Source organism: Hemiscyllium ocellatum, chromosome X (assembly GCF_020745735.1).
Source record: "Hemiscyllium ocellatum isolate sHemOce1 chromosome X, sHemOce1.pat.X.cur, whole genome shotgun sequence".
Taxonomy (NCBI): domain Eukaryota; kingdom Metazoa; phylum Chordata; class Chondrichthyes; order Orectolobiformes; family Hemiscylliidae; genus Hemiscyllium; species Hemiscyllium ocellatum.
This window is the reverse complement of record NC_083453.1, coordinates 21,934,773-21,959,439: the sequence shown is the minus strand read 5'-3', so window position 1 is coordinate 21,959,439 and position 24,667 is coordinate 21,934,773. Positions and strand designations below refer to the sequence as shown.

Genomic DNA, 24,667 nt, shown 5'->3' with positions numbered 1-24,667 from the left:
AACAAATACTATGGGATCTGTAATTAAATCTGTTCCACTGATTAAAGTTGCTGTCATTTTTAAAGGAAGATACCTGTGACAGGAAAGCACGCATTCAGTATTATACTGACATGTTAGCCAACATTAACTGCTCAAGTGGGGCCCATAACCTTTGCATTTAGAGAAAGTAACAAGGAGTTACACTTGGATCAAGCCAAGAACACCAAGACATTAGGTATGAGGCAGTTGTAAGTGGTGCATTGTGAGCAGCACATAGTGTGATCTCAAACACCCAATTCAGAGCATTCTGAACTATGAAGAGTTCTGTCAGGAGTGGTGGGAAGGGGAATCCAGCTTTAAAATTAAGAAGTCCAAATGCTGAATTCTACAACTTTTTGGGCATTTACTTCCCCATCTTTTAGGCATAAATAGGTTTGCGCTTGCTGAATCAGCCCATCCTATTCCAGCTAAAAGCACGCTTAATACAAGGTTGCTGGTGGAACATGGTGAAGCCTAACTTTCTCCCCACAAAAAGTGGCCATTTATCAGTTTCTGCATCGAAGATAGATCACCTATTTGTTTGCGCATTTTTGCTAAAGCATCCAACTTTCCTAGACTACCCTAATCTCTTTGCAATTGCTGTTGCATAATAAGCAGCAGATTGGCATTTCATATGAATTGGTAAAAATGTCAAACAACACCACAGGCAGTATTTTCACTCTTCACAACAGCAAGAAAGTCACATTTGCAAACTACCTGGCGTTTGCCTGGTCTGTCAGATGTGAGTCTGCTACTTCCATTTCACGCAGAGGTAGTAGTTGAGTTTTGTTACCTGCTGCAAGCAATAGTACAGTCACCTCCCAAGGATTGCAACAGCTTTCTCAGTAACCTGGAAGGTCACTGCAGCATTAGGCTTTCGTGCAAAAGATCTTTCCAAAATACTGAAGCAGTATCTACCAGAAATGTTCATTCGCGTGCAAGGTGACTTCTGTCATGATTGCTGGAGTTAAACAACTGTCCACTTTCCCACTTTTCAGGGAGAAGAGTTCAGACTGCTTGAAGAGCACGCTGTTGTCAGATTTGAATTGTGGACTGGTGCTATTGAACGGTGTTTCCTCAGTAACCCCCCCCAACCCCAATTCCCCATTCCCCTCCCCTGTACTGTGTTCGAGACTCAGCGCACTTTCCCAACTGGGGTGTAACAGCAATCAGGGATCTTCGGAAAAATGATTTGTTGCTTGGGCTTTTCTTGCTTTGGGATGTCCTGTGGGCAGGTGCGAAAATGCCACTCCCTCAAGGATAGTCTTCATTTCAGTAATTCCCTGCACCTGAACAGCAATGAAGACAGGAAGCCTCTGCACTCTGTCCACTGGCCACTTATGGTGGATGTAAAGGCTGCGGCCCATGCCTTTTGCTCTTGCACTAATGTTTGTCTGAAGGCAAATCCCCACCTTGTCTCAGTCCCAACCCTCGAACTCAGCACCACCTTCCTAACCTGCAATCTTCTTCCTGATCTCTCCGTCCCCACCCCCACTCTGGCCTATCACCCTCACCTTAACCTCCTTCCACCTATCACATTTCCAATGCCCCTCCCCCAAGTCCCCCCTCCCTACCTTTTATCTTAGCCTGCTTGGCACACTCTCCTCATTCCTGAAGAAGGGCTCATGCCCGAAACGTCAATTCTCCTGCTCCTTGGATGCTGCCTGACCTGCTGCACTTTTCCAGCAACACATTTTCAGCTCTGATCTCCAGCATCTGCAGTCCTCACTTTCTCCAGCAAGCCCAGAGATACCAACTGCATGCCCATAAAGGAGGCATATAATGTAAACATAGTAGTCAGAATTGATGAACTGGAAAGAACTTCAGATACAGTGATTCATTGGTGGGGGGTTACATTACTGGTCACTTTGTCACAGGAGGCAGTTCTATCTTTTGGTTTGGTTTAGTCTCAGCTCAGGGACTAGAGGTGTTGGCCACAAGGGGTAAGAACAGCGAGAAGCACCGCAGGAACTTCAACCTTTGCAACTGCTCAACAAGTTCAAGCACCTTGCAGCCTGTGTGCATAATAGCAGGGGCAGCAGGGAAGATGACCAAAGTGACCATAAAACCGTGATGGGAGGCGGCCACTGAACTTGTTCTTTTGATGGTGGTGCTGACATGGTAAAAAGTGCAGTAGTGAGAGACAATATAGTTTTGGGGGTGGGGGAAAGAGAATAGATATGGTCTGTGCAACAGAGCATGAGATCTGAAGGCTGTGTTGACTGCATGGTCGCAGGGTTTAGGAAATCTCGTAAGCTGAAGAGGAACTTCAGAGAGTTCCTGTATCCAGTTGTGGCACACACAGGTAACAATGACAGACAGGACTAAGAAAAGAGGTTCTACTTAAGACAGTATCAGCAAATAGGAATTAAATTAAAAACAACCATAAATAAAAGGTGACAATCTCTTGATAACTACCGGAGCCATAAGTGAATTTGCAGAGAGCAAATAAGGTCAGAGTTTAATGCGTGACTCTCAGGTTGGTGTGGGAGAAACAGGTTGATTGATGTGCATGAGACCAGTACTTGGAGAAAGAGACAGAGATGAACCAGTGAATCAGGTTTCATTTGAACCATACTGGGACTGATGTCCTTGCAAATGTATAACTAGGGTTGTAGAGAGGGTTTAAAATTAAACAGAATGAGGAATACAGAGATAGGCAGGGCTCACATGGAAATTTCAAAACTTCATGAAAGACAGACAAGGTAATCCCACAGGCAGAAAAATGGATAATGATAAACAAAGTGAGACAAGAATGAACATACAAATGTAAGAGTGTACCAAATCAGATCACAGCATTTGTAACAAGATGGATGACTTAATAGAAATGAATGGGTATGAAATGATGGCCATTACAAAAACTTGATTGCAAAGCTGGGAACCAAATATCCTAGGGTGTAGGACATATTAGAAAGAGAGAAAGAAAGGGAACAAAAACAAAAATTACAAGAGAGACTCTGAGTCGAGCAGCATCTGTGGAGAGAAAGCAGAGTTAATGTTGAGTCCAGTGACCCTGGATCCAAAACCCATTCTGTAGAAAGGTGACTGAACTTGAAACATTAAATCTGCTCTCTCTGCAGACATAGACAGTCCTGTTGCGTCTCTACAGTAATTTCTATTTTTGCTTCAGGTCTTCAGCATCGAAGCTCTTTGTTTTGTTAAACAAAGGTTGGGGGGGGGGCGGGGGGGGGGGGAGACGGTGTTAAGAAAGGATGAGATCAGTACAATAGTTAGAAACAATCTTGTTTCTGAAAATCAAGATGCAAAGCAGTTTAGACAGGCAACAAAAAAAATAGCGAGATAAAATGATTACTCGTGCAAGTAGCTTATCAGCCTGGTAACAGTAGCTACACTGTAGGGGAATATAAATCAATAAATGATGGGCAGTTGTAAGGAAGTGTGTGCCATAATAATGGAAGATTTTAATCTGCATATAAATTATCAAATCAAACTAGCAAGGTCACCTTGAGGATAAGGTCACAGAGTATATTTGGAACAGTCTCTTAGAAGCATGTTTTGGGTGTAGGTTTGCTCGCTGAGCTGGAAGAAGGTATGTTTTCAGACGTTTTGTCACCATGCTCAGTAACATCCAGAGGTTCACTGAAGATGAGGCAGTGGTGGTGTAGCCCACTTTCTATTTATATGCTTGAGTTTCCTATAGTTGGTGATGTCATTTCCTGTGGTGACAATATCCTATGGTGATGTCATTTCCTGTTCTTTTTCTCATGGGGGTGGTAAATGGGGTCCAAGTCATTGCATTTGTTGAGTGTTCCGGTTGGAATGCCATGCTTCTCGGAATTCTCGTGCGTGTCTGTTTGGCTTGTCCAAGGATGGATGTGTTGTCCCAGTCAAAGTGGTGTCCTTCCTCATCCGTATGTAAGGAAACTAGTGAGAGTAGGTCTTGTCTTTTTGTGGCTAGTTGATGTTCATGTATCTTGGTGGCTAGTTTTCTGCCTGTTTGTCTGCATAATATATGTTGTGATTGTGTTTGCCGAACTGGGAACTTGTGTTGCAGATGTTTCGTCCCCTGTCTAGGTGACATCCTCAGCACTTGGGACCCTCCTGTGAAGCGCTTCTATGATGTTTCCTCCGGCATTTATAGTGGTTTGTCTCTGCCGCTTCCGGTTGTCAGTTCCAGCTGTCCGCTGTAGTGGTCGGTATGTTGGGTCCAGGTCGATGTGCTTATTGATTGAATCTGTGGATGAGTGCCATGCCTCTAGGAATTCCCTGGCTGTTCTCTGTATGGCTTGGCCTATAATAGTAGTGTTGTCCCAGTGTAGTGTACAAAATCCCATGCAAGGACTACATAAAACACTACATAGGACAAACAGGAAGACAGCTAACGATCTGCATCCATGAACACCAACTAGCCATGAAACGACATGACCAGCTATCCTTAGTAGCCACACACGCAGGTGACAAGCAACATGAATTCGACTGGGACAACACTACTATTACAGGACAAGCCAAACAGAGAACAGCCAGGGAATTCCTCGAGGCATGGCACTCATCCACAGATTCAATCAATAAGCACATCGACCTGGACCCAATATACCGACCGCTGCAATGGACAGCTGGAACTGACAACCGGAAGCAGCAGAGACAAACCACTATAAATGCTGGAAGAAAGATCACAGAAGTGCTTCACAGGAGGCTCCCAAGCACTGAGGATGTCACCTAGACAGGGGACGAAATGTCTACAACACAAATTCCCAGCTCAGTGAACACAACCACAACAACGAGCACCCGAGCTACAAATCTTCTCACAAACTGGAAACCTAAACACAAATAGAAAGCGGGTCATAACACCAGTGCTTCGCTAGGGACTCACTGATGATGTTACCTAGTATGGTGATGAAACATATGAAAATGAACCTTCCAGCTCAGTGAGCAAACCTACATCCAGAACCTCAACCTGAGCTACAAATCTTCTCAAAACCTCACTAGAAGCATGTTTTTAAACATAAATCAAAGCATTTAAAAAAAAAGTTGGTTATAATGGGACTAAAACACAAGTTAAAAGGCCAGAAGTAGCTAAGAATTTTGAGAGGAGCTATTTTACAACCCACAAGAATATTGCACTGAGAAAGACACACCATGGCCAACTCAGAGTTAAAAATTACATGTTAATGTTTTAGGTCCAGTGATCCTTCTTCAGAGCTATTCTGAAAAAGGGTCATGGGACCCAAAACATTAACGCACTGCTTTCTCCCCACAGACGCTGCCAGACCGGAGTTTCTCCAGCAATTTGATTTCCAGCATCCGCAGATCTTTGGTTTTTTTGTTAAAAAACGCATGTGTTTGAAAGAAAAGGCTATAATGCTGCAATAATTAGCGGCAAGTCCCAAAACTGTGAATATTTTAGGAACTAGCAAAGGAAGGCTTTAAAAGAATATGGAATGAGAAGTTAGAATGAGAGTTTCCATGTATATAAGAAAGAAAACTTCAAGGTAGGCATCCTTGGAAGAGGCTTCGCAGTAAGGTTGAAATCAACTGGAGAAAGTGAGGAATGTAGATGCTGGAGATCAGAGTCAAGACTGTGTTGCTGGAAAAGCACAGCAGGTCAGGCAGCATCTGAGGAGCAGGAGAATCCTGATGAAGGGCTTATGCCCGAAACGTTGATTCTCCTGCTCCTCGGATGTTGCCTGACCTGCTGTGCTTTTCTAGCATCTGCAATCCTCACTTTCTCCGATAAGATGGAAGGGAATAGCTAAAGTAAAGGACATCCCCTTTGAAGATGACGCCGAGGAATTAATAAATGAGAAACAAGGAAATGATACGGATTTTGCACAAATATTTTACATTTCACTTTGTATCTTCTACCATGAAGAGAATGCCAAGAATCATAGACAATCAAGGGGCAAAAGGCAAGAACTTCAAATCATCTGGATATCTAGAGAAGTAGTGTTAAGAAAACAGATGAGACTAAAGAATGACACTTCCATGGACCTGATGGTCTACAATCTAGGGTCTTAAAAGCAATGGCTGGAGAGACAATCTTCCAAAATTCTCAAGTTTCTAGAAAGGTTCCAGCAGAATGGAAAACTGCAAATGCAACATTTACTCAAAGGCAGAAGGCAGCCAGAAAACAAGAAATTAGGAGTCAGTTAGCCTAACACGCGCAACCAGGAAAATGCTATATTCCATTATTGAGGAGGTCATAGGAGGATATTTAGAAGATCATAACACCATGGCAACACTTTGTTTGCATGAAAGAGAATCAATGGAACAAGCAAGGTAGATAATGGGGATGATGATATATAGTTCCTTTGGATTTCCAAAAGGCAGGTGTCACAGCCAGCCAGTGATACACTCCATGAATGAATTTTTAAAAATTTATATGCAAGGTAATAGAGTCATAGTCATACAGCATAGAAACAAACCCATCGGTCCAGCTAGTCCACACCGACCATGTTCCCAAACTAAACTAGTCTCACCTACCTGCATTTGGCCCATATCCCTTCAAACCTTTTCTATTCATGAACTTAAATAATGTCTTTTAAATGTTGTAACTGTACCTGCATCCAACACTTCCTCTGGCAGTTCAGTCCACACATGAACCACTCTGTATAAAAAGTTGCCCCTCTTCTCCTCACGCCTTAAAAATATGCTCTCTAGTTTTGAACTCACCCACCCTACGCAGAAGACCTTTGTTATTTACCCTACCTATACCCCTCATGATTTTATAAACCTCTATAAAAGGTGACCCCTCAATGCTGTTATGGAGTTGAAGGTGTGTACTGTACCTTTCAGAGAGGGTGAATGGTGCTGTGAAGTGAGAGATTACAAGCACCTGTATATATGACTAGATGGCAGTCTCAGTGTACTGGAAAATTGAAAATATGTAACATTTGGTTGTGAAATGGATACCTGAGTTGATTGCTATTTTGACAACAGTTCAAATTTAACCAGCTTAAATTATGCCCCAGGATACTAAAACCCAACCGAGTTTGAATTAATTGTTTTGCCAACATCGAACCAAATGAGACAATCTGATGTTGAAGATATTAAAAAAAAAGACATTTTGGAATTGGAAAGAGAACAACTGCCATCAACACAGATCCAAGAAATTAGGAACACTCTCTATCAAAAGGTACCTTTTCATATGAAATATATTCGAAGTAAAAAGACAAACAACCCAAGGAGATCTACAGCTGGAAGAAAAACACAGAAGATGACAGCCACTGCGTGGTTTTGATTTTAAGTTGATGTAATTTTAGTAAGTGTCTTATTGGAACAGCATATTGTTATAGAGTTGGAGGCAAGTAATAAGCAGTTAGAGAAAGGGTGGGGCTTAGAGTTATGAATATTTGTTGTTTGATGTTCACTTTTAAAGAATAAATTGAAATTATTTTCTTTAAATAGTTGAATTTGAGAGTCCTCTGTCACTCATATTTTCACAGGTTACAAAGCGAGGTGAGCTTTTCTGGGTGTTTGGTTTAATTAGCAGAGGGGTTCACCGCCATGCCGTAACAACGCTCCAGTGGAAAAACTCCTAGCCTACCCAGCTTCTCCTTATAACTCCAACTCTCCATTCCCAGTTACATCCTGGTAGATCTTTTGCGAACCCTCTAAAATTAATAATGTCCTTTATGTAGCAAGGCGATCAGAACTGGACACAGTACTCCAGAAGGGGCCTCACCAACTCTTATATGCAGAAGGTCTGAGCAATGAAGTTATCAGATTACAGACAGAGGATTGACCGAGTAGAGATCATTTTCAGATCGGCAAACTATGTCCAGTGGGATGCCATAAGGCTGTGTGCTGGAATCTCACCTTTTTATAATCTATAACAATGACTGGACGGAGGGGGATTAACTATATTGTAGCCAGGTTTGTTGATGATACAGATAAGCAGAAGCACTACTCGTACTAATTGCAAAGAGTTGTCATTGGATTCAAAACCCTGTTTCTTTCCCCACAGATGGTGCCAGACCTGTTGAGTTTCTCCAGCACTTTGGATACAAGAGATCTGAAATAAAAACCAACTAATTTGCTTTTATTCTGTAGAAAGACTAGTTGTGAGAAGGAAGCAAACAGCCTGAAAAGGAATATAAATAAATTTGAGAAATTGTCTACAAATGTGGGAAAATGGGAGGTTGTCCATTTTGACAGACACTACAGAAAAGCAGATTATTATTTGAAGAGAGAGAGAGACTGCAGAACTTTGCAGTGTAGAGGAATCTGGGTGTGGTTGTACATGAATTACAAAACACGTTAGCAGGCAGATACAGTAATAATTAGGAAGGCAAATGAACATCGGCCTTTATTCTAATGGGATTGGCATATAAAATGTGGGAAGCTCTGGTATAGCTGTACAGGATATTGGTGAAACCACATCAACCAACTATGTATTAGTTTGGTCCCCTTACTTAAAAGGATACACAAGTTTGCATTGGAGGCAGCCCAGGGAATGTTCACTGGACTTACTCCTAGGATGAAGGGGTTATGTTATGAGAAAAGATTGAGCAGATTGGGCCATAGCCATTGGAGTTTAGAAGAATGACAAGTGATATTATAGAAACACAAGATACTAAGGGGTCTTGACAAACTGGATGCCGGGGAGGCAACTGAGTCTATAACCTGAGGGCACAGTTTCCAAATAATGGGTCACCCATTTAAGACAGTAGTGAGGAGAAAAGTCTTCCGAATTCAAAATTTTTGGAATTCTCTACCCCAGAGAACATTGATGACACTCTAGGTTGAGTTAGACAATTTTTGATCCACAATGAGTCAAGAAAGGTAGGACAGTATAGATAATTCAAAATCAATCACAGCAGCCATGATCTTAGTGAAGGACAGCACAGGCTGAAGGGACTGAATGGCCGATTCCTAATTCTTACATTCCCATGTTCTCATGTTATACCAATTGCAGCAACATGCAAGCTACCCCATCTGTCTTGTCTCCTATCTGGCAGCACACTGGTGTAGCCTGGAAACACCCTGAAAGTTATGAACAGAAAAGCAAATACCAAAGGAGTAGCAACAAAGCGATATGCTCAGTCATTTCATTCCCTGTACAAGGGTATCATAAAGTGATTTCTGTGCTGTTTGTGATATCAGGATGCACCAAGATCTGTGCACAATGTAAGTTGAGAAATGGGGGAAGTTTCTTTGTGTTTTACAGAAGCTACAAAAGAACATTGAATTCTTCCATGCTTTCTGTAGCATCAAGGTGGCAACATGATGGCCCAGGCTAGAACCCTGCACCCACTGAACTCTGCCACTTCCACTTGTCTCATTGAAAAACGTGGGCTTTAACAGGAGGTCAGCCTTAACAGCAGGCCAATCTCATTTGCTGCATTAGGATCTAAAATGAGTTGTTTAAAAAGGGAGGTTTCTGCATTGCGTTCAGTTTTCAGGTGAATCACAGCACACCTTATAGCAATGCTGTTCCTTCAAGTTAAACATAATCTGTCCACTCCCTTTATTGGCAGTTGTCTGTGAATTATCTCATCCAATTATGTACTGCCTCTCGTTCACACGACAGGCCTCAGTGCAGAAAGCGGAGACACATTTAAGGAGAAGGTTGTGTATTGCAAAATGAAGTTATGAGAGTCAGTTGTTGCTGCTGTCAGCAGAGCCCCAGATATATAATAGAATACAGCCCTGATTCTGGGAGCCTTGCAAGATTTTGCTTTTTTTTGTTGCCACTCATGAATCTAACATGTATAAAAAACTCATCCCATGTTTAAACATCTCCAAAAGAAACTTGTGGCTCAATCTTCAACAGCAGAATAGAGACCTACCTAACCCAGGTATTAGACAGCCGGAGCACACCACAGAATTATTTTTGTTTCAAGATCCTTTCAACACCCACAGAGTCTTGAATTCATACTGACCTGGAGAGTCCTCATTATCACTCCATAATGGGACAGTCACAAGTTAATCATTATACAGTTGACAAAGGTCAGTTTGAGGTCTCATGGGGCAGGCAATACAAATATACGAGGACATGCTCTTACACAAGGCCTTCAGGTAATGCTGTCAGAGAACACAATGTTTGTGAAGGGAGCACCTTGACAGGGCAGCTCCTGTCTCACCCATGTTCCACTCATCCATCGTACAGTACCATACACTGGACTGAATCACTGAAAGCATATTCAAACTGCAAATTGACACAGCAAATGTAGAACAGAACCCATTGTATCTCTCATGCCTCAGTTCTGGAAATTTCACACAGGAGGAAGCACTTTTGTTGTTTATGTTGAGATTCTGAAGCAGAGGAAGCAGCTTTGACTCATGTTTTATATTGCACAAGCTTAGTCTACATTTCACTGTCAATGTAGAGACCCCATCAGCCCCCTGTCAGCTTAGTCCGGAAGGGCAGCATCCAGGCAGAGTTCAGCACCTCTTAGAACTGATTTTTTAAAAATCAACTACATGATCCAACCAAAATGGAGATGCCAGCTTCAGTTGTCACCACAATCAATGTATATGTTAGGCTAGATAGAAGGAAGAGCCCATGAAACCTCCAGGTGAATTTGCTTCAAATGTAATATTACTTACAGGTAGAAGTGCCATTGTATTTAACAGAAATACCCAGAGCAGATACTCCAGGTCTATTCCTTACAATGTCATCCAACACAGCAATCATGAAAACCTCCAACAGCAGAGGTGATGGCAGATATTAGATCTTACCGTTTTTTCAGAAAGCATGGGTCGGGGAGCCTCTCCTCTAACCCAAAACAAATCAGAGGCTTACAAGATTAATCCTGGATACAATCCAAGCTCCACATGCACTTAGTTTTCAGCACCTTTATTACAGTCCCATGTAGCACTGACATTAAATCTTTTCAGAATTAACCTCAAAATTCAGAGCTGCCCTGAGCCTTACAGCATTCTACAATCTTGAGAAAATCCCAGCTTCTCTCACAACAGCTGATTATCATATTCCCAGATTCCTCTGATGCCAACATTTTATGGATTATTTGAATGATCCAGTGATAGAGTGGCAATGTTAATGTGTATGATCTCCAGAAAATGTCAAATCAGCAGTCAACTGGATATTTCCATAGGCTCAGTCACATCATATATAGTCATGCTTTTATCAAGCAACCCACAAACCACCACCAAATTCGATCAATCACTCTCCCTATACCAGCAGGTTGACTGTCACTCCCCAGCATGAGTGGATTCAGTTAGTCAGTTCTCAACATGCTCAGTTAATCTTGGTCCTGACCCCACTGCAGTCCATCATCCTCACCCCAACCCTAACATTCTTACTCATTCCACCACTCCCAATGTTATTCCTTACATTCAGTCCCTCCCTGACATCCTCACCCTTGAACCCCACCATGTTTAGTCACTCAACAGCCGTCATTTTGTCTGTCAAACTTACCATATTTGTCCAAAAACAGGAACACAAACGTGTCTACAATAGTTATTAATACTCCGCCCCACAGGGGAATCCTAAACACACAAAGGGAAAAGAAGAGATTTACTCGACAAAAGGAGAAACAAATTGCAACAACAACACCTTTATACGACTTTACAGAATTTCCCTGCTGGATTTGTCCAAGCACTCTGCATGATTTCTCCCATAACATGGGCCTGTATGGGCTTGAGCCAACTGTGCCCTTGTCCAGCTGGCAGGGGGTGAGTGAGTGTCAACTCATTCAACTTCCAATTATTTCCTACCCCTGAAGGGAAATGCCTCTTCCTCCAAATCAGCTGCCTTGGTCTTTCCTTCCTATAAAATTGACAGCTTTTAAAATCTAACCTTGGTGTCATGGAAGTACTGCTACTCCCCGACCGATCCCATCTCTCTCGTACACAATAGCCTTGCTGGTGCCCTGCACCATGGGCTTGGGGCCCTTCACCCGGCTACCTCAATATTAAGTACTTTCAACAGTTGCCCCTGAAATGTTAGAACCCAATAAAAATATGTATGAACTAAATGACAGCTGCCTTACAAAGTGACCCCTCTATTTTACAATTTCCGAATCTTTCTCACAATGTTCATTTGATGAAGATCATTTTTTTTTAAATCGAGTTGGATTAGACAAAATGGCCACCAAGAGGAACACAGGGCATGCAATCAATGGGATATGTGATCTGTTTCTATAATGTTCTAACAGTCTTGACAAAAAAAAACTTTGTCAGTATTACCCTACAAATTGATGTATCATCTCAAAGTTCACTAACTGCCCAGAATCAAAACATGAACCAATGTGAAATCCCACCAGAGCATAAAATACATGATAGCAGTTTGTGGTTTGCAGTAAAAAAATCAAGTGGATTGAAGCTGCATTTTTAAAGTCCAGAAACTTATATGAAGGCCCAAGTGCAGGAACAGCTGCCAGCAAAGAAAGCAAGGAGCTTGCACTTATATTGCGCCATATAATGCCTCTTTGGCTGTAAAGTCCTTTGGGCCGAAGTACTGCAGTCACTGTTGTAATGAGAAACCAAGCAGCCAATTCGCGCACAGCAAGCTCTCACAAACAGCAATGTGACGAATGCCCAGATCACCCGCTCTTCAGCCAAGTTAGTTGTGGCAGAAAGTTAGCCCATGACACCAAAGAGATTTCTCTGCCCATCTTTCCAAGGTGCCCTCTGATAGTACCTTAACTAAACAAGCAAACTGGATCTTGATTTAAGATCCAATTAAAATAAGGTCTCTTCCAACAGTACAGCATTCCCTCATTACTGCACTGAACGGTTATCCTTGGTTATGTGCTTAATTGAGGCTTCAACCTACAATGTTTAACTCAAAAGCCAGTATGATCAATGAGCAACAGTGGGGGCATCCTTTCACAACAACGAATTCGCTGTCTTATTGAATTGCTACTAATAGGTTATGCTTTTCTCATCTGTGACCAACATTCACAACGTGATTACTGCAAGTTCAAAACATACTAAAAGATTAATATTATGATTGCTGTCAACTAGAGCTTCTCCCATTACACACACTTAATATTCATATCAAACACTCCCAGAACATTACAGCACCTGGTTAGATACAGGGCAAAGTGCCCTCTACATTGTCCCCCATCAAACACTCCCAGGACAGGGACAGCACGGGGTTAGATACAGAGTAAAGCTCCCTTTACTCGGTGCTCATAACATGTTTCACTTCTCATCTCAGAAAGGTTTTTCCCTCTTGAACCATTAAAGTATTTATTTCCGTTTCGTACACCTTGGCTTTTCAGAGGCAGAATGCTAATTCCTGCCGAATTGCGCTTGTCTTGCATTGGATTTAGTTCACAAAGAACAGGATCAAGACTGACCAAACCCTTTCATATAGGACCCCTGCGAACAGCAAAGCCATCCATTTTTGTTTTTCTTCATCCCAGGATCAGAGGTCACAGCTGTCATTTAGTCCCTTGCTAGAAGTCATTTCTAATGAATTGGTCTGGAACAAACCAAACTGGGACAAGTCCTTAGTCAGAAACACAGAAGAGCACAGTTACATTTTCATGCTGGTCTTGTTGCTGCTTTGGTAGTTCCCCTAATAGTAAGTCATGATCAGTGTTCGCACTTTACCTTCCAACAGACAGTAGGTTAATAGCGATGGCTGATCCAATCACTTCCTGCATGTCTGAGCCAATGATTGCCAGCTCGATCATCAACCACAATACAATTCGAGGGAACTGCAATGTGAACAATACAGACACTATTACAAAGATAACAGATATAACATACAAAAAAAATCCTACAGCACTTTGGAGATGTAATCAAAATAAGATCAACCCTGAACCAAAGGAGAAAACATCATGACCACCAAAAGCTTAGTCAAGAGGTAGTTCTTCAGGAGGCTCTTTGAGGAGAAAAGAGCAGCAGAGGGGTTCAGGGAGGGAATTCCTGAGATTACAGACTTCACCTGTGGCAGAACCATTCAAATCAGGGATCTAAAACAGGTCAGAATCAGAGCAGCACTGATAATTCAAAGGGTTATGGTGCTGAAAGAGATTAGAAAACTGGAGACAACAAGGTCAGAGTAATTTTAAAATGAAGTCACGACAAAGACCGGGAGATGGATGAACAGCACATAGTTTGAGCTCAGATACAGGCAAGTAAGTTTTGGATGAGTTGAAATTTATGGAGAGCGGATGATGCAAGGTCTGCCAGGAGAACACTGGAATAAGTGTGTCTGAAGGTAACAAAGGCATAAATGAGGGTTTTCACACAGCTTAGCTGAACATGGGCAGAGATAGATGATATTATAAAGATGGAAGTGGGTGGTCTTTGCGAGTGAAAGAGAATACAAGTCAGAAGCTCATTACAAGCTCAGTGTTGCTGAGATTGTGAACAAGCTGGTTTCACCTCAGATACTGGGCCAGGAGTACGCAATAAACCAGGGCAAGGATACACAGCCTTTGGCAGGGGCCAAAGCTGATGGTTTCAATCTTGCTCCTGTTTAGCTGGAAACAACTGCAGCTCATCTCATAATGGATATGAGTCCAGCAGCTTGACAACAGATTCAGTGTTGCGGTATGGGGGAGGGGGGGGGGGGTGGGGGGGGGGGGGGGGAGAGGTGAAGATGATTCTTGAGGTAATGGCAAGGTTGATCTGGGTCACTGTCAGACCAAGTGTGGAACCTGACCCCATGTTTGTGATGGAAAGAGGAGAAAGATTAGATCCACAGACAATTCTGGGAGCAACAGGGTGGAAACAAGAACAGAATCCATTGTCAAATCAATGTTCTAGCTACAAATGGACAAGCATGACTGGAGCCAAAGGCAATCCCAATGAGCTGGACAACAGAGGAGGATGGCATTGGTAACGGAGTCTTACAAAGGATAAAGGAGAGACAAGGCATCACATCCAAAATGGATGTCATTGCTGACTTCAATACAGATCATCTTGATGCTGTAGCGGGAGTCCTTACGTCTGTGACAGAAGGCACACAAACATACAAATTAAGAGCAGGAGTAGGCCACCCAGCCCTCAAGCCTGTTATATCATTCAATAAAATCATGTTCAATTTCATTACTCAATATTCCCATCTACCTCCAATAATATTTCATCTTATCTACCTCTGGTCACGGTGAAGGGAGGCATAGGTGGTTTCATCTATCGATAAAGCAAAGGCTTATTGGGCAAGCGGCTCTTGCCTTCATGTTCTCATATACATAATGCATTGTAAGTAGATCTACTGAAACTGAATACATACCTTGGGATACTGCCTGTGGCAGACCTCAGCAAGATGCATCCCAGTTACCACTCCTAGGCGTGCAGCCAGTCGCTGGAGCAACAACCCTATAATGGTAGCTGTCAGCAGGATCCAAAGCAACTGCAGAAAGACAAACCAAGTTGCACACAGTTCATAATCCCGGTCTCACAGTTTGGAAAATTTTAAGGTTATGTCACACAAACACATTCCTGGGTTCCAGTACAAAGTTTGCATCCTAAACATCACCGGCCCACCCTGCAAGCAAAGCACCTGGCTTTCTTTCAAGGCTAAAAACCAACAGCATGTAGGTCAGAAGACGCAGTTTGGCACTTCCTCTGGTCTTCAATACAGAATCAACTGAAAGGGAGGTTCCTGATGAAGGACCTTTGCCCAAAATGTCAATTCTCCTGCTCCTCGGATGCTGCTTGACCAGCTGAGCTTATCCAGCACCACACTCTTGACTTTAATATAGAGTGCTAATCAGACCATTTTTGCATACAGAGTTTCAAATAAGCATAGTATTTTTTCCAAAAAATCTTGGATGTACCTTAAATCCTGCCACAGCACCAGACTGAAGGTCAGATTCAATGTTTCCTGGATCCAGGTATGCAATACTCATCAGAAAGCCAGGCCCAGTGAAGGCCCAGAGCTTCCGAAAGCTGAATCGAGTCTGACAGGAAAAAGAAAGCCCAATCACTTAGACACACGACAGTGGAGTTTCTCATAGTCTATTCTTATGTCATTTCAATTCAAAAGAGAGGATGCAGGATGGGATGTTTAAAATTAAATGACAAAATAAAGCTGTGTTTGGCTAACATTCTTCTCCACAGTTGAGGGGGAGAACGCAAGGAGAATTCCTTGCCCTTCTTTAAGCAGAAGCTGGATAGGAGAATAAGTCTCTTGTTTGAATGTATGGCAGCACCACCAACAGTGCAGCATAGTAATATGCTGGAATGCCAATCTAGATGATGTATACAAGTCCAGCAAGGACTTAAATGCACAATCTTGTAAATTAAAAGGTAAGGGTTCTTCCATGAGGCCAAAGCAACAGCTGTATTAGGACCATATCATCAGATCACACTGAGTAAATAAAGGCAATCGATAGTATTTGTTTGGTCAGTTGGGCAGAACCACAGGACAATGTTCAAGAATCTCCAACAAAGAAATTTGCACCTTCCTGTTAGACATCTGGCATTGATGTGGGGGAGCTGGTCTTGGACTGGGGTGGACAAAGTTAAAAAAAATCACAGCACCAGGTTATGGTCCAACAGGTTTATTTGGAAGCCCTAGCTCACGAATGGAATCTGGGCCTTTCCTGGCTTATGTAGTTGTGTGGTATACTGACCGTACCCAGTAAGCTGTTGGAGAAGACACTACTTTCAAGAATGAAGTATGTATAAAGGATACCAGCACAAAGGGATCATTGTGAGGATGTAAATTAAACTCTCGTGTCGGGTAAAAGTCCAAAAAAATGTTCGAGCTCCAAAAGCTTCCAAAAAAAAACCTGTTGGACTGTAACTGGGCGCTGTGTTATTTTTAACACCTGGCACTGAACCAGCTCGAACAATAGTGCTTCCTATTGTTTGTCCAAGCTGGATCATTCTACCTTTTGGGGAATCGGCTTTCAGGGTGAAAAGCCAAAAGATTACCAACACCCTGGAATGCTGTGGACTTGCTGGACTCATGGATTGGATGATCAAATTCACTGCAGAGGGCTGACCCCATTTCAAACTTCAATCACTAGGCATAGCACATTAAACAGACTGTGACCTCAAGGAAAACAGAAGCAGCATCATGTCCGGGTTACAAGAATCACAGTAACTGGTTTCATCAAATATTTCACCTGATAGAAAGCACCATTAAACAAAGAACAACAAGAAGCCAGTCAAGAGATCAAGTTACAGAAACAGAGGGCTTAGCACAAACATTTTTGGACTTTTACCTGACACGAGAGTTTAATTTACATCCTCACAATGATCCCTTTTGTGCTCATATCCTTTATATGTACTTCATTCTTGAAAGTGGAGTCTTCTCCAACAGCTTACTGGGTACGGTCAGTATACCACACAACTACATTAGCCAGGAAAGGCCCTGATTCAATCCGTAAGCTGATCACAGCCAGGATGGACAAGGTAGATTTGAGGTTGATGGCTTTCTTCCGTGGGTCAAGAGATCATGGCAGAGCACTGGCGTTGTACTTCATGTGACCAGGCCTCACTCATTCAGTTAAAGGAGAACATAGGGTGGGATTGGGTTATTTGACTACAGGACCAACCAAGGTTCAATTTCAAGTTAACAAGCGACGAATGTCACTTTGGCGAAATGGCAGAGGACGACCAATGATGATATGCTCACCTCAGCAAGAGCTAACGCCATCACAGCAGGAACATGATTTGGAGATGCTGGTGTTGGGCTGAGGTGTACAAAGTTAAAAATCACAACACCAGGTTATAGGTTTAATTGGAAGCACTAGCTTTCAGAGCACTTCAAAAGCTAGTGCTTCCAATTAAACCTGTTGGACTATAGCCTGGTGTGTGATTTTTAAACTTTGAACAGCAGGAACAAAGAGCTAGCAAGAAAAAAAAACATACACTCTCAAGCATTTTTTAAAAAAACTTCTAGCACGCAAGAAAATTCTCACCGAGCTATCATCTGGGATTGGGATCTTCTCATCTAGATAAGTTTGAGAGTGCTCCTCAGTTGGATCAGGAGATGCTGGTGGAGTGATAGTGCTGTACCTCAAGTGAATGTTTGGCGTGCCATCAGATTCTAGCGGTGGTTCTGAAAACAGAAAGTGATTCAATCACATTGAGATCTGAGCAGTACCATTCAATCAGCACCCACACTTTTTCTAATTCCAGGCAGTGTGGATGACACGAGCAAGGGCAGCCTTCATTGCCCATCCTCAGGATATGAAGAATCTATCATAAAAGTGTACAATAAGAGCCACATGAAAGCCAGAATTAAGCAGAACAGGTTCCCTTCCCCAGAGGAAATTTTTAAATATAACCAGGTGATAGTTTTCATCATCCTTCTAGTCAACCAGAAATGAATAAGACCACATCATGTGCTGAGATGCTAGTCTAGTACTGCAGCCATGAGGCTGCCAAACAAATAGTTTCCATTCTATCACAAATCAGATACCATGGGATACACAAGAGGCTTAAACAACTGAATTACATACAACCTTTACAACTAGCAGAAACTTTCAGCAGGACAGTCAACCGGAGTCCCAGAGTGAAAAAGGAGTGTGATAACCCAGGTGTACTCATCCAGTCCCAGACTGAAAGAATATTCTGATAACCCATGTATCAGCCAGCTCCAGAGCAGGAAAGGGTATCGTGATAATCCATTATACCACCTTGTTCCATAACCTACTGTACTCACCCAACCCTTCAGAGAGAAGGAGGCAGTGTGATAAACCAGTACACAACCATGGCCCGAGACTATGAAGTGGGCAGTGAGAGATAATCATACCTTCTACAATTGTAAAACAGCCACCTGTCTTTTTTTAAAAATAGGGAACCAAATCTAAAAGAAAACAGAGCTCTCTGATTACAGATCCATTGTGTGAATTTTCCAGTATCTACAAAACCAATAATACTGGACAGCACTGATGATCTATGCCTGCATTGGAAAAATGACAACAATCTTGGTGAAGTAGCCGTGTTTCTTAGGATGGGCAATTCTAATCTTTAGAAAGACTAATCAGCCAACATCACCCGAGCCACAAACACCACTGTACAAAGCACATTTCTCCCCCCCCCTTTTTTTCTAGAGCAGTTTTTTTGATTAACTAAATCAAACAACAACAATAACAGTTCCTGCCTTTAGGAATTACACAACATACGTTTACACTGGATCTCTCACATAGAACATATCCCAAGCTATGGGAGAGAAGAAAAGAAAATTCAACTGAAAAGACAAAGCTTTGAAGAGGATCTTAGCGTTCGAGAAAGAAGTTGAGAAATTTAGACCTGAAGACATAAGAGCAGAAGTCAGTCAAGCCCACCCATCGAGTAAGCTCCGTCATTCAATAAGATCATAGCTGATCGGATAATCCTCCACTCCACTTTCATGTCCTTTTGTCATAACCCTCGAGGCCCTCACTGATTAAAAATCTGTCTCAGCCTTGGAAAAAAAAACTCAATGACCCACCCTCAACATTCGAGGCAGAAACATTTATGACAGCGGTTCCCAGATGTCTTTTTGCTCAGCCCTTTTTGGAGGTTAAAGTGCTCGTTCAGCATTTTTGTAATCATGATATTGTAGATATTGTCAGCAATCAGGAAGACTTTTGTTCTTTTAATTGCGCTCCCTTTATGCATTTTCAGGCATCGTTGGATGAGCCAACATTTATCACCCTTCCCTAGCTGCCCTTGAGGAGGTGACTGTGAGCTGCCTTCTTGAAACCACAACAATTCACATGGTGTAGGGCCATCCATTGTGCGTGTAGGAAGGGAGGTCCAGAATTTCGATCCAGCAAGAGTGAAAGAGTGGCAATACATTTCACAGTCGAGATAATGAGTGGTTGGAGGGGAACCCGAAGGTGCTGGTGTTTCCATGTACCTGCTGCTTTTGTCCTTTCCGGGTGGTAGGGGTCACAGGGTTGGAAGATGCTGTCAAGGGAGCCTTGGTGAGTTCTTGCAGAGCGTTTGGTAGATTTCTCATCCTCCTGTCACAGTGTGTCAGTAGAGGAAGAAGTGAGTGTTGAAGATGGTGAATTAAGCTGGTTGATTTGATCTGGATGGTGTCGAGCTTCTGGAGTGTTGTTGGAGCTGCAGCCATCCAGGCACGTAGGGAGTATTCCATCACAATGCTGACTTGTGCCTTGTAGATGGTGGATAGGCAGGAGAGACATGAGGTGAATTGCTCACTGCAGGAATCCTAGCCTTTGACCGGCTCTTATCATTATGGTTGGTATAATTCATTTTCTGGTCAATGATAGCCCCCAGAATACTGATAGTGTGAAAGTTAGCAATAATGATGACTTTGAACATCAAGGGAGTGTTGGATTCTCACTAGAAATGGTCATTGCATGACACTCATGTGCACAAAGGTCATTTGCTATTGATCAACACAATGCTGAATATTGTCAGGTTTTGCCAAACATGGACAAGAGCTGCTTCAGTATCTGAGGAGTTGTGAATGGTGCTGAACATTGTGCAATCATCAGCGAACATCCCCACTTCTAACCTTGTGATGAGGGAAGGTCATTGATGAAGCAGCTGAAGATGGTTTGACCTCGAACATGACCCTGAAAAACCCCTGCAGAGATGTCCTGGAACTGAGCTAATTGACCTTCAACAACCACAGCCATCTTCATTTCTGTTGGATATGCCTTTCACCAGCAGATTTCCCCAATTCTCATTGGCTTCAATTTTGCTCGGGCTCCTTAATGCCACACAGTCAAACGCAGCCTTGATGTCAAGGGCTATCACTCTCACCTCACTTCGGAGTTCAGCTGTTTTGTTCATGTTTGATTTGATTTATTATTATCACCACATGTACCAAAATACAGTGAAAAGTATTTTTTTGCATGCTATCCAGACATATCATATCTTACAGAAGTATATCAGGGTAAGAGAACAGAATGTAGAATATCGTGTTACAGGTGCAGAGAACCAAAGTTGTAACAAGGTCAGGAGCTGAGTGGCCCTGATGGAAACCAGACTAAGCATCAATGAAAAGATTTGTCATAGCACTGTTGACAACACTTCCTATCACTTTGCGATGACGGAGAGGAGAGTGACAACATGGGAATTGGCCAGTGTGAATTTGGTCCTCTTTACACATTTGGGTTTTAATATGAAGTGCAACCATTCCATTAAAACTCAGCTATGACATTCCTTAGACCTGCTGTCACTTTACTGGATATGCAGTGGAAATTCAGTTATAACACCTAAATCCGGCAAAGCAGATCCAGAAAGTTTCCCAAACAGTCACGCTGCTGCTTCCAGGGCCCTGTTGTTTGCAGATAGGCTGCCGATTCCTTTTATTACAGCACTGATGACCTTTCATTACTGATAAAGTGACTTTGGATTTCTTGAGGTCCAGATACTACATAAATGCAAGTCTGCCTTTAGACTGGACTATTCCAAGAGACTCCTGACTGGTCTCCCACATTCTATCCCCTGTAAAGCAGAGGTCATCTAAAACTCTGCTGCCCATAATTTAACAATCAAGAAGCCCCATCCCTATCACCCTTGTGCTTGCTGACTTACAGTAGCTCCTAGCACAGCAACACCTCAATATTTAAATTCATAGCTTGTCTTCAAATCCCACCATCTCTAATTCCCTCTAGTCCTACAGCCTTTAAGATACCTATTGCTTCTCTAATTTTCACAACTCTGCCTTCAGCTGCCTGGACCCCAGCTTTTAGGATTCCATCCTGAAACCTTTCCACTTTGCTTTCCTCCTTTAAGGCCCTCCTAAAAGCTAAACACTTTGACTGAACTTTGAGTAATCGGACCCAATATTTCTGTGGATCGCCTGGTGTTATACTTTGATTTATAATGCTCCTGTGAAGTGCCTTGACACAGTTTATGATGTATAAAGACACACCGTTTTTCTTTCAAGGGCATTAATCACAAGGAATGGAGTACAGGTGGGAATCAGAGGACTCCAATAGGGACAGCAATAATGAAAACAGGCTTTGTTTTTGGGACTAATCTGAATCAGAGTGTGCAGAGCCCACAATGTGCAGTCACACTTGGTCCCATTCAGCCCAGGCAAAGCACACAGGTTGACTGGCTTGGAACCTGGCTGTGCTGAAAAAAAACCTTTTTAAAATAGAGAAGGACATTGAAAATAGAAATAACCATCAGAAGAAATGTCTTTGAGTACTGCAGACAGCAAGAATCAAAGAATCATTAAGCACAAAGAAGCCCTTCAGCCCATTGAGTCTGCAGTGTAACAAGTCCACTACTATCTGCAGAAGTCTCATTTTCCCACACGAGACCCATAGCCTTGAACGTTATGACAATAGATGTTACAAACTGCTGCTGCTGGTGTTGGGCTTGACATGTTGCCCTTTTGTTTCAGGCTGCATTTGACCTCTTGACCCACTTCGATAAGCCAAAGGTACTGTTTACATCGCTGACTTGTGAATTCAGAGGAGAGCCAGGAGCTCAAATTGCGACTTTTATACAATTGTGCAACTGTTGATGCTGCTATCAGCTGTGGTTTTAAATCCTCTTACCTCCTATATTAAATCACACGTGTAGACAAGTCCCTACTCAGGTTTTGTTTTGAGATCCATCTAAGGTTTTGGCAACATGTTGAGAAACTGAACCACAAATCCAGTCTGACAATTGCTCTCAACAATTAAACATATCCTGTGACTCCATAAAATCCCACTCTGATGCAAGAGTAATGGAGCATCACCCATTTTAAAGATTAAAATAAGAAGCCTATTCATTTTACCAAAACTGAGTAAGCACAGCAGAAAAAACATAATTTACAGTTAACAACCTTCATCAAACTTCAATGGACAAACTAAAACTACAACTCCAAAATGTCCAAATCACGTGCAATGCAATTTTCCTTGCACTTTCGGACCGTTGTGGGGATTTTAAATAATCAAAATTGCTGGTTGAAAGTTTAAACTTGATGGGCTTCTTTATCAGGTATTTTATGATCCTCCTTCTAAATCTTCAAACAAAAAAGGACCAGGAAACAGAATGGGACTTCTTGCATTAAGTAATGCTATCCCGAAAGAACCATCATGACAGCATTAGATTATTCATCTTACCAGTCTTTAGGCTTCACTTGTTCAAAGTAAACAAAACAAATCTGAACTGTAGCGAAGGTTTTAAACTGCCTCTGTGCCTGGGATACAGGGTAGACATGAAAAGCAAGAAAGAAAGTTTAATTTCTCTTACTGCCAGTAATGGCAGCACTCATCTTTTTTTTTGGGGTGGGGGGGAAGAGAGCAAAGAGATGGAGAAAGCGTGCAAGGCAGGGCAGGGCAGGATTTGGAAGGTCTTATTAAAGAAGGCACACACCAAAGTGGGAGGCAGCTAGGCGAGAGCATGCCAGAGTGCGTACTAATGCTTCTCTGGAAAGTTCTGGAATAATTCCCCTCACTGTACCCGAGGCAGAGGGATATCCAACACAAACAAATCAGGGATATCAGAGGATACAGACGGTGAATTTACCAGTCAACTCTTTCTTTTCCTGGTCAGGAGCCATGTTGACAGGAACCAGCCCCCACTCAGAGTTCTCTGCCGAAGCCACGTTCCCTGTAGCAAATACAAACAAAAAAAATCAAAATCGGACAAAAGAAACAAACAAGGAACAGCAAATGGAAGAGAGTTGGGGTGTTTATTCAGCACAAACAGGTATTCAGCTCAAGCCAACACAGCAGGAAACAAAGTGCGTTCACTACCATGGAATGTTTCAGCACAGTGCCAAGGTTGGCACACTGTAACCTACGGAACAGCGTTCCCAAATCATTTTAAAAAGGGGTCGGGGGCAAGTGCCCACACAGTTTTTGAAATGTTAGCCTCCAATCCTTGCTGAGAAATCCACACAGTATTGTGCCTATTTGCCGGAGATAGAGAATATATTCTCTCCATAGGGAGTAATCAGTGACTGAATTCTGCACATCATTGGACAGAGCCATGTTTGAGAGACCAAATAAGAGTAGGGGTCCTGTGTGAGTTTAACAAGTCAGACCTGCAGAAAATACTATTATGCTTTGATTTCATGAGTGTCTCAGACTCTAGACTGACATGCGAGAGACAGTGCAGTGCCCACTCTCTCTCATCGAACATTCCTATCTGTACAATACTCAGCCAGCTTGCAGATGGTGTGATACTAAAGAGTTAATTTGCTCTGCAAGAAATTGGATGCCACGGGGGGGGGGGGAGCGGGAAACCCAATTCCCATCCCTTGCCATTCAGGGATGATTTACACTGTTTTCATCCCCTATTCAGAAATCAATAAGAACATTATAGTTGGAATTATGACTACTCCCCTATAGTTACAAATAAAACTATAGTGACTGGGGATTGTCTTGTGGGCATTACTAACTGTGATGTAAAGATTCTGTATAAAGGAAGGACTGTTTCCTTTGTTCAGGGAGAGCTTTTGCCATGACCCTGTAAGCCCTGCGAGGTGTGTGTGAAAAGATTCCTCCAGAGAGACATCCCTGGACATGCCTCGCGAGCATGGTGAGGAGGGTCAGAGTTTCACCAAAGCTTGTCCTGTACTGTGCTTAATAAATTTTGCTTGTTCACGGAAGTTGGTGTGTTGCAGTTGCATCAAGTGTGTAAGAACTTCAGGAAAAAGAACTTAACAAGGGAGTCACACACAAACATAGAATCGTGCTCTCATCAGACCCTGAGGATATCCTTTCGGCTTCATTGGAATCTCTGGCAATAGCCTGAAGAAACTTGACCATAACCAAGTGCTGATTTGTGGGTGGCCCATTTTGGGATAAATCATACACCTCACAGCTGAGCCCAATCCACTGATCCTGCATCATCTTTTCAATAACCTAGGCTCCTGATCGATACCATCAAAATGTAT

At 42.5% G+C, this 24,667-nt stretch overlaps 1 protein-coding gene across 3 annotated transcripts in view; it reads right to left on the bottom strand.

Annotated features, from left to right (window-relative positions):
- slc11a2 (solute carrier family 11 member 2) overlaps nucleotides 1–24,667 on the bottom strand; it is a 95,905-nt gene that overhangs the window by 36,318 nt on the left and 34,920 nt on the right. For all 3 annotated transcript variants that reach the window (XM_060821146.1, XM_060821145.1, XM_060821147.1), the window contains exons 2-7: nucleotides 23,293–23,376; nucleotides 17,775–17,914; nucleotides 15,681–15,803; nucleotides 15,134–15,253; nucleotides 13,504–13,610; nucleotides 11,360–11,430 (exon numbers count right to left, since the gene is read on the bottom strand). In XM_060821146.1, coding sequence (XP_060677129.1) covers nucleotides 11,360–11,430; nucleotides 13,504–13,610; nucleotides 15,134–15,253; nucleotides 15,681–15,803; nucleotides 17,775–17,914; nucleotides 23,293–23,326 — 595 coding nt within the window. In that variant the 5' untranslated portion in view covers nucleotides 23,327–23,376. The remainder of the gene's footprint in view (nucleotides 1–11,359; nucleotides 11,431–13,503; nucleotides 13,611–15,133; nucleotides 15,254–15,680; nucleotides 15,804–17,774; nucleotides 17,915–23,292; nucleotides 23,377–24,667) is intronic.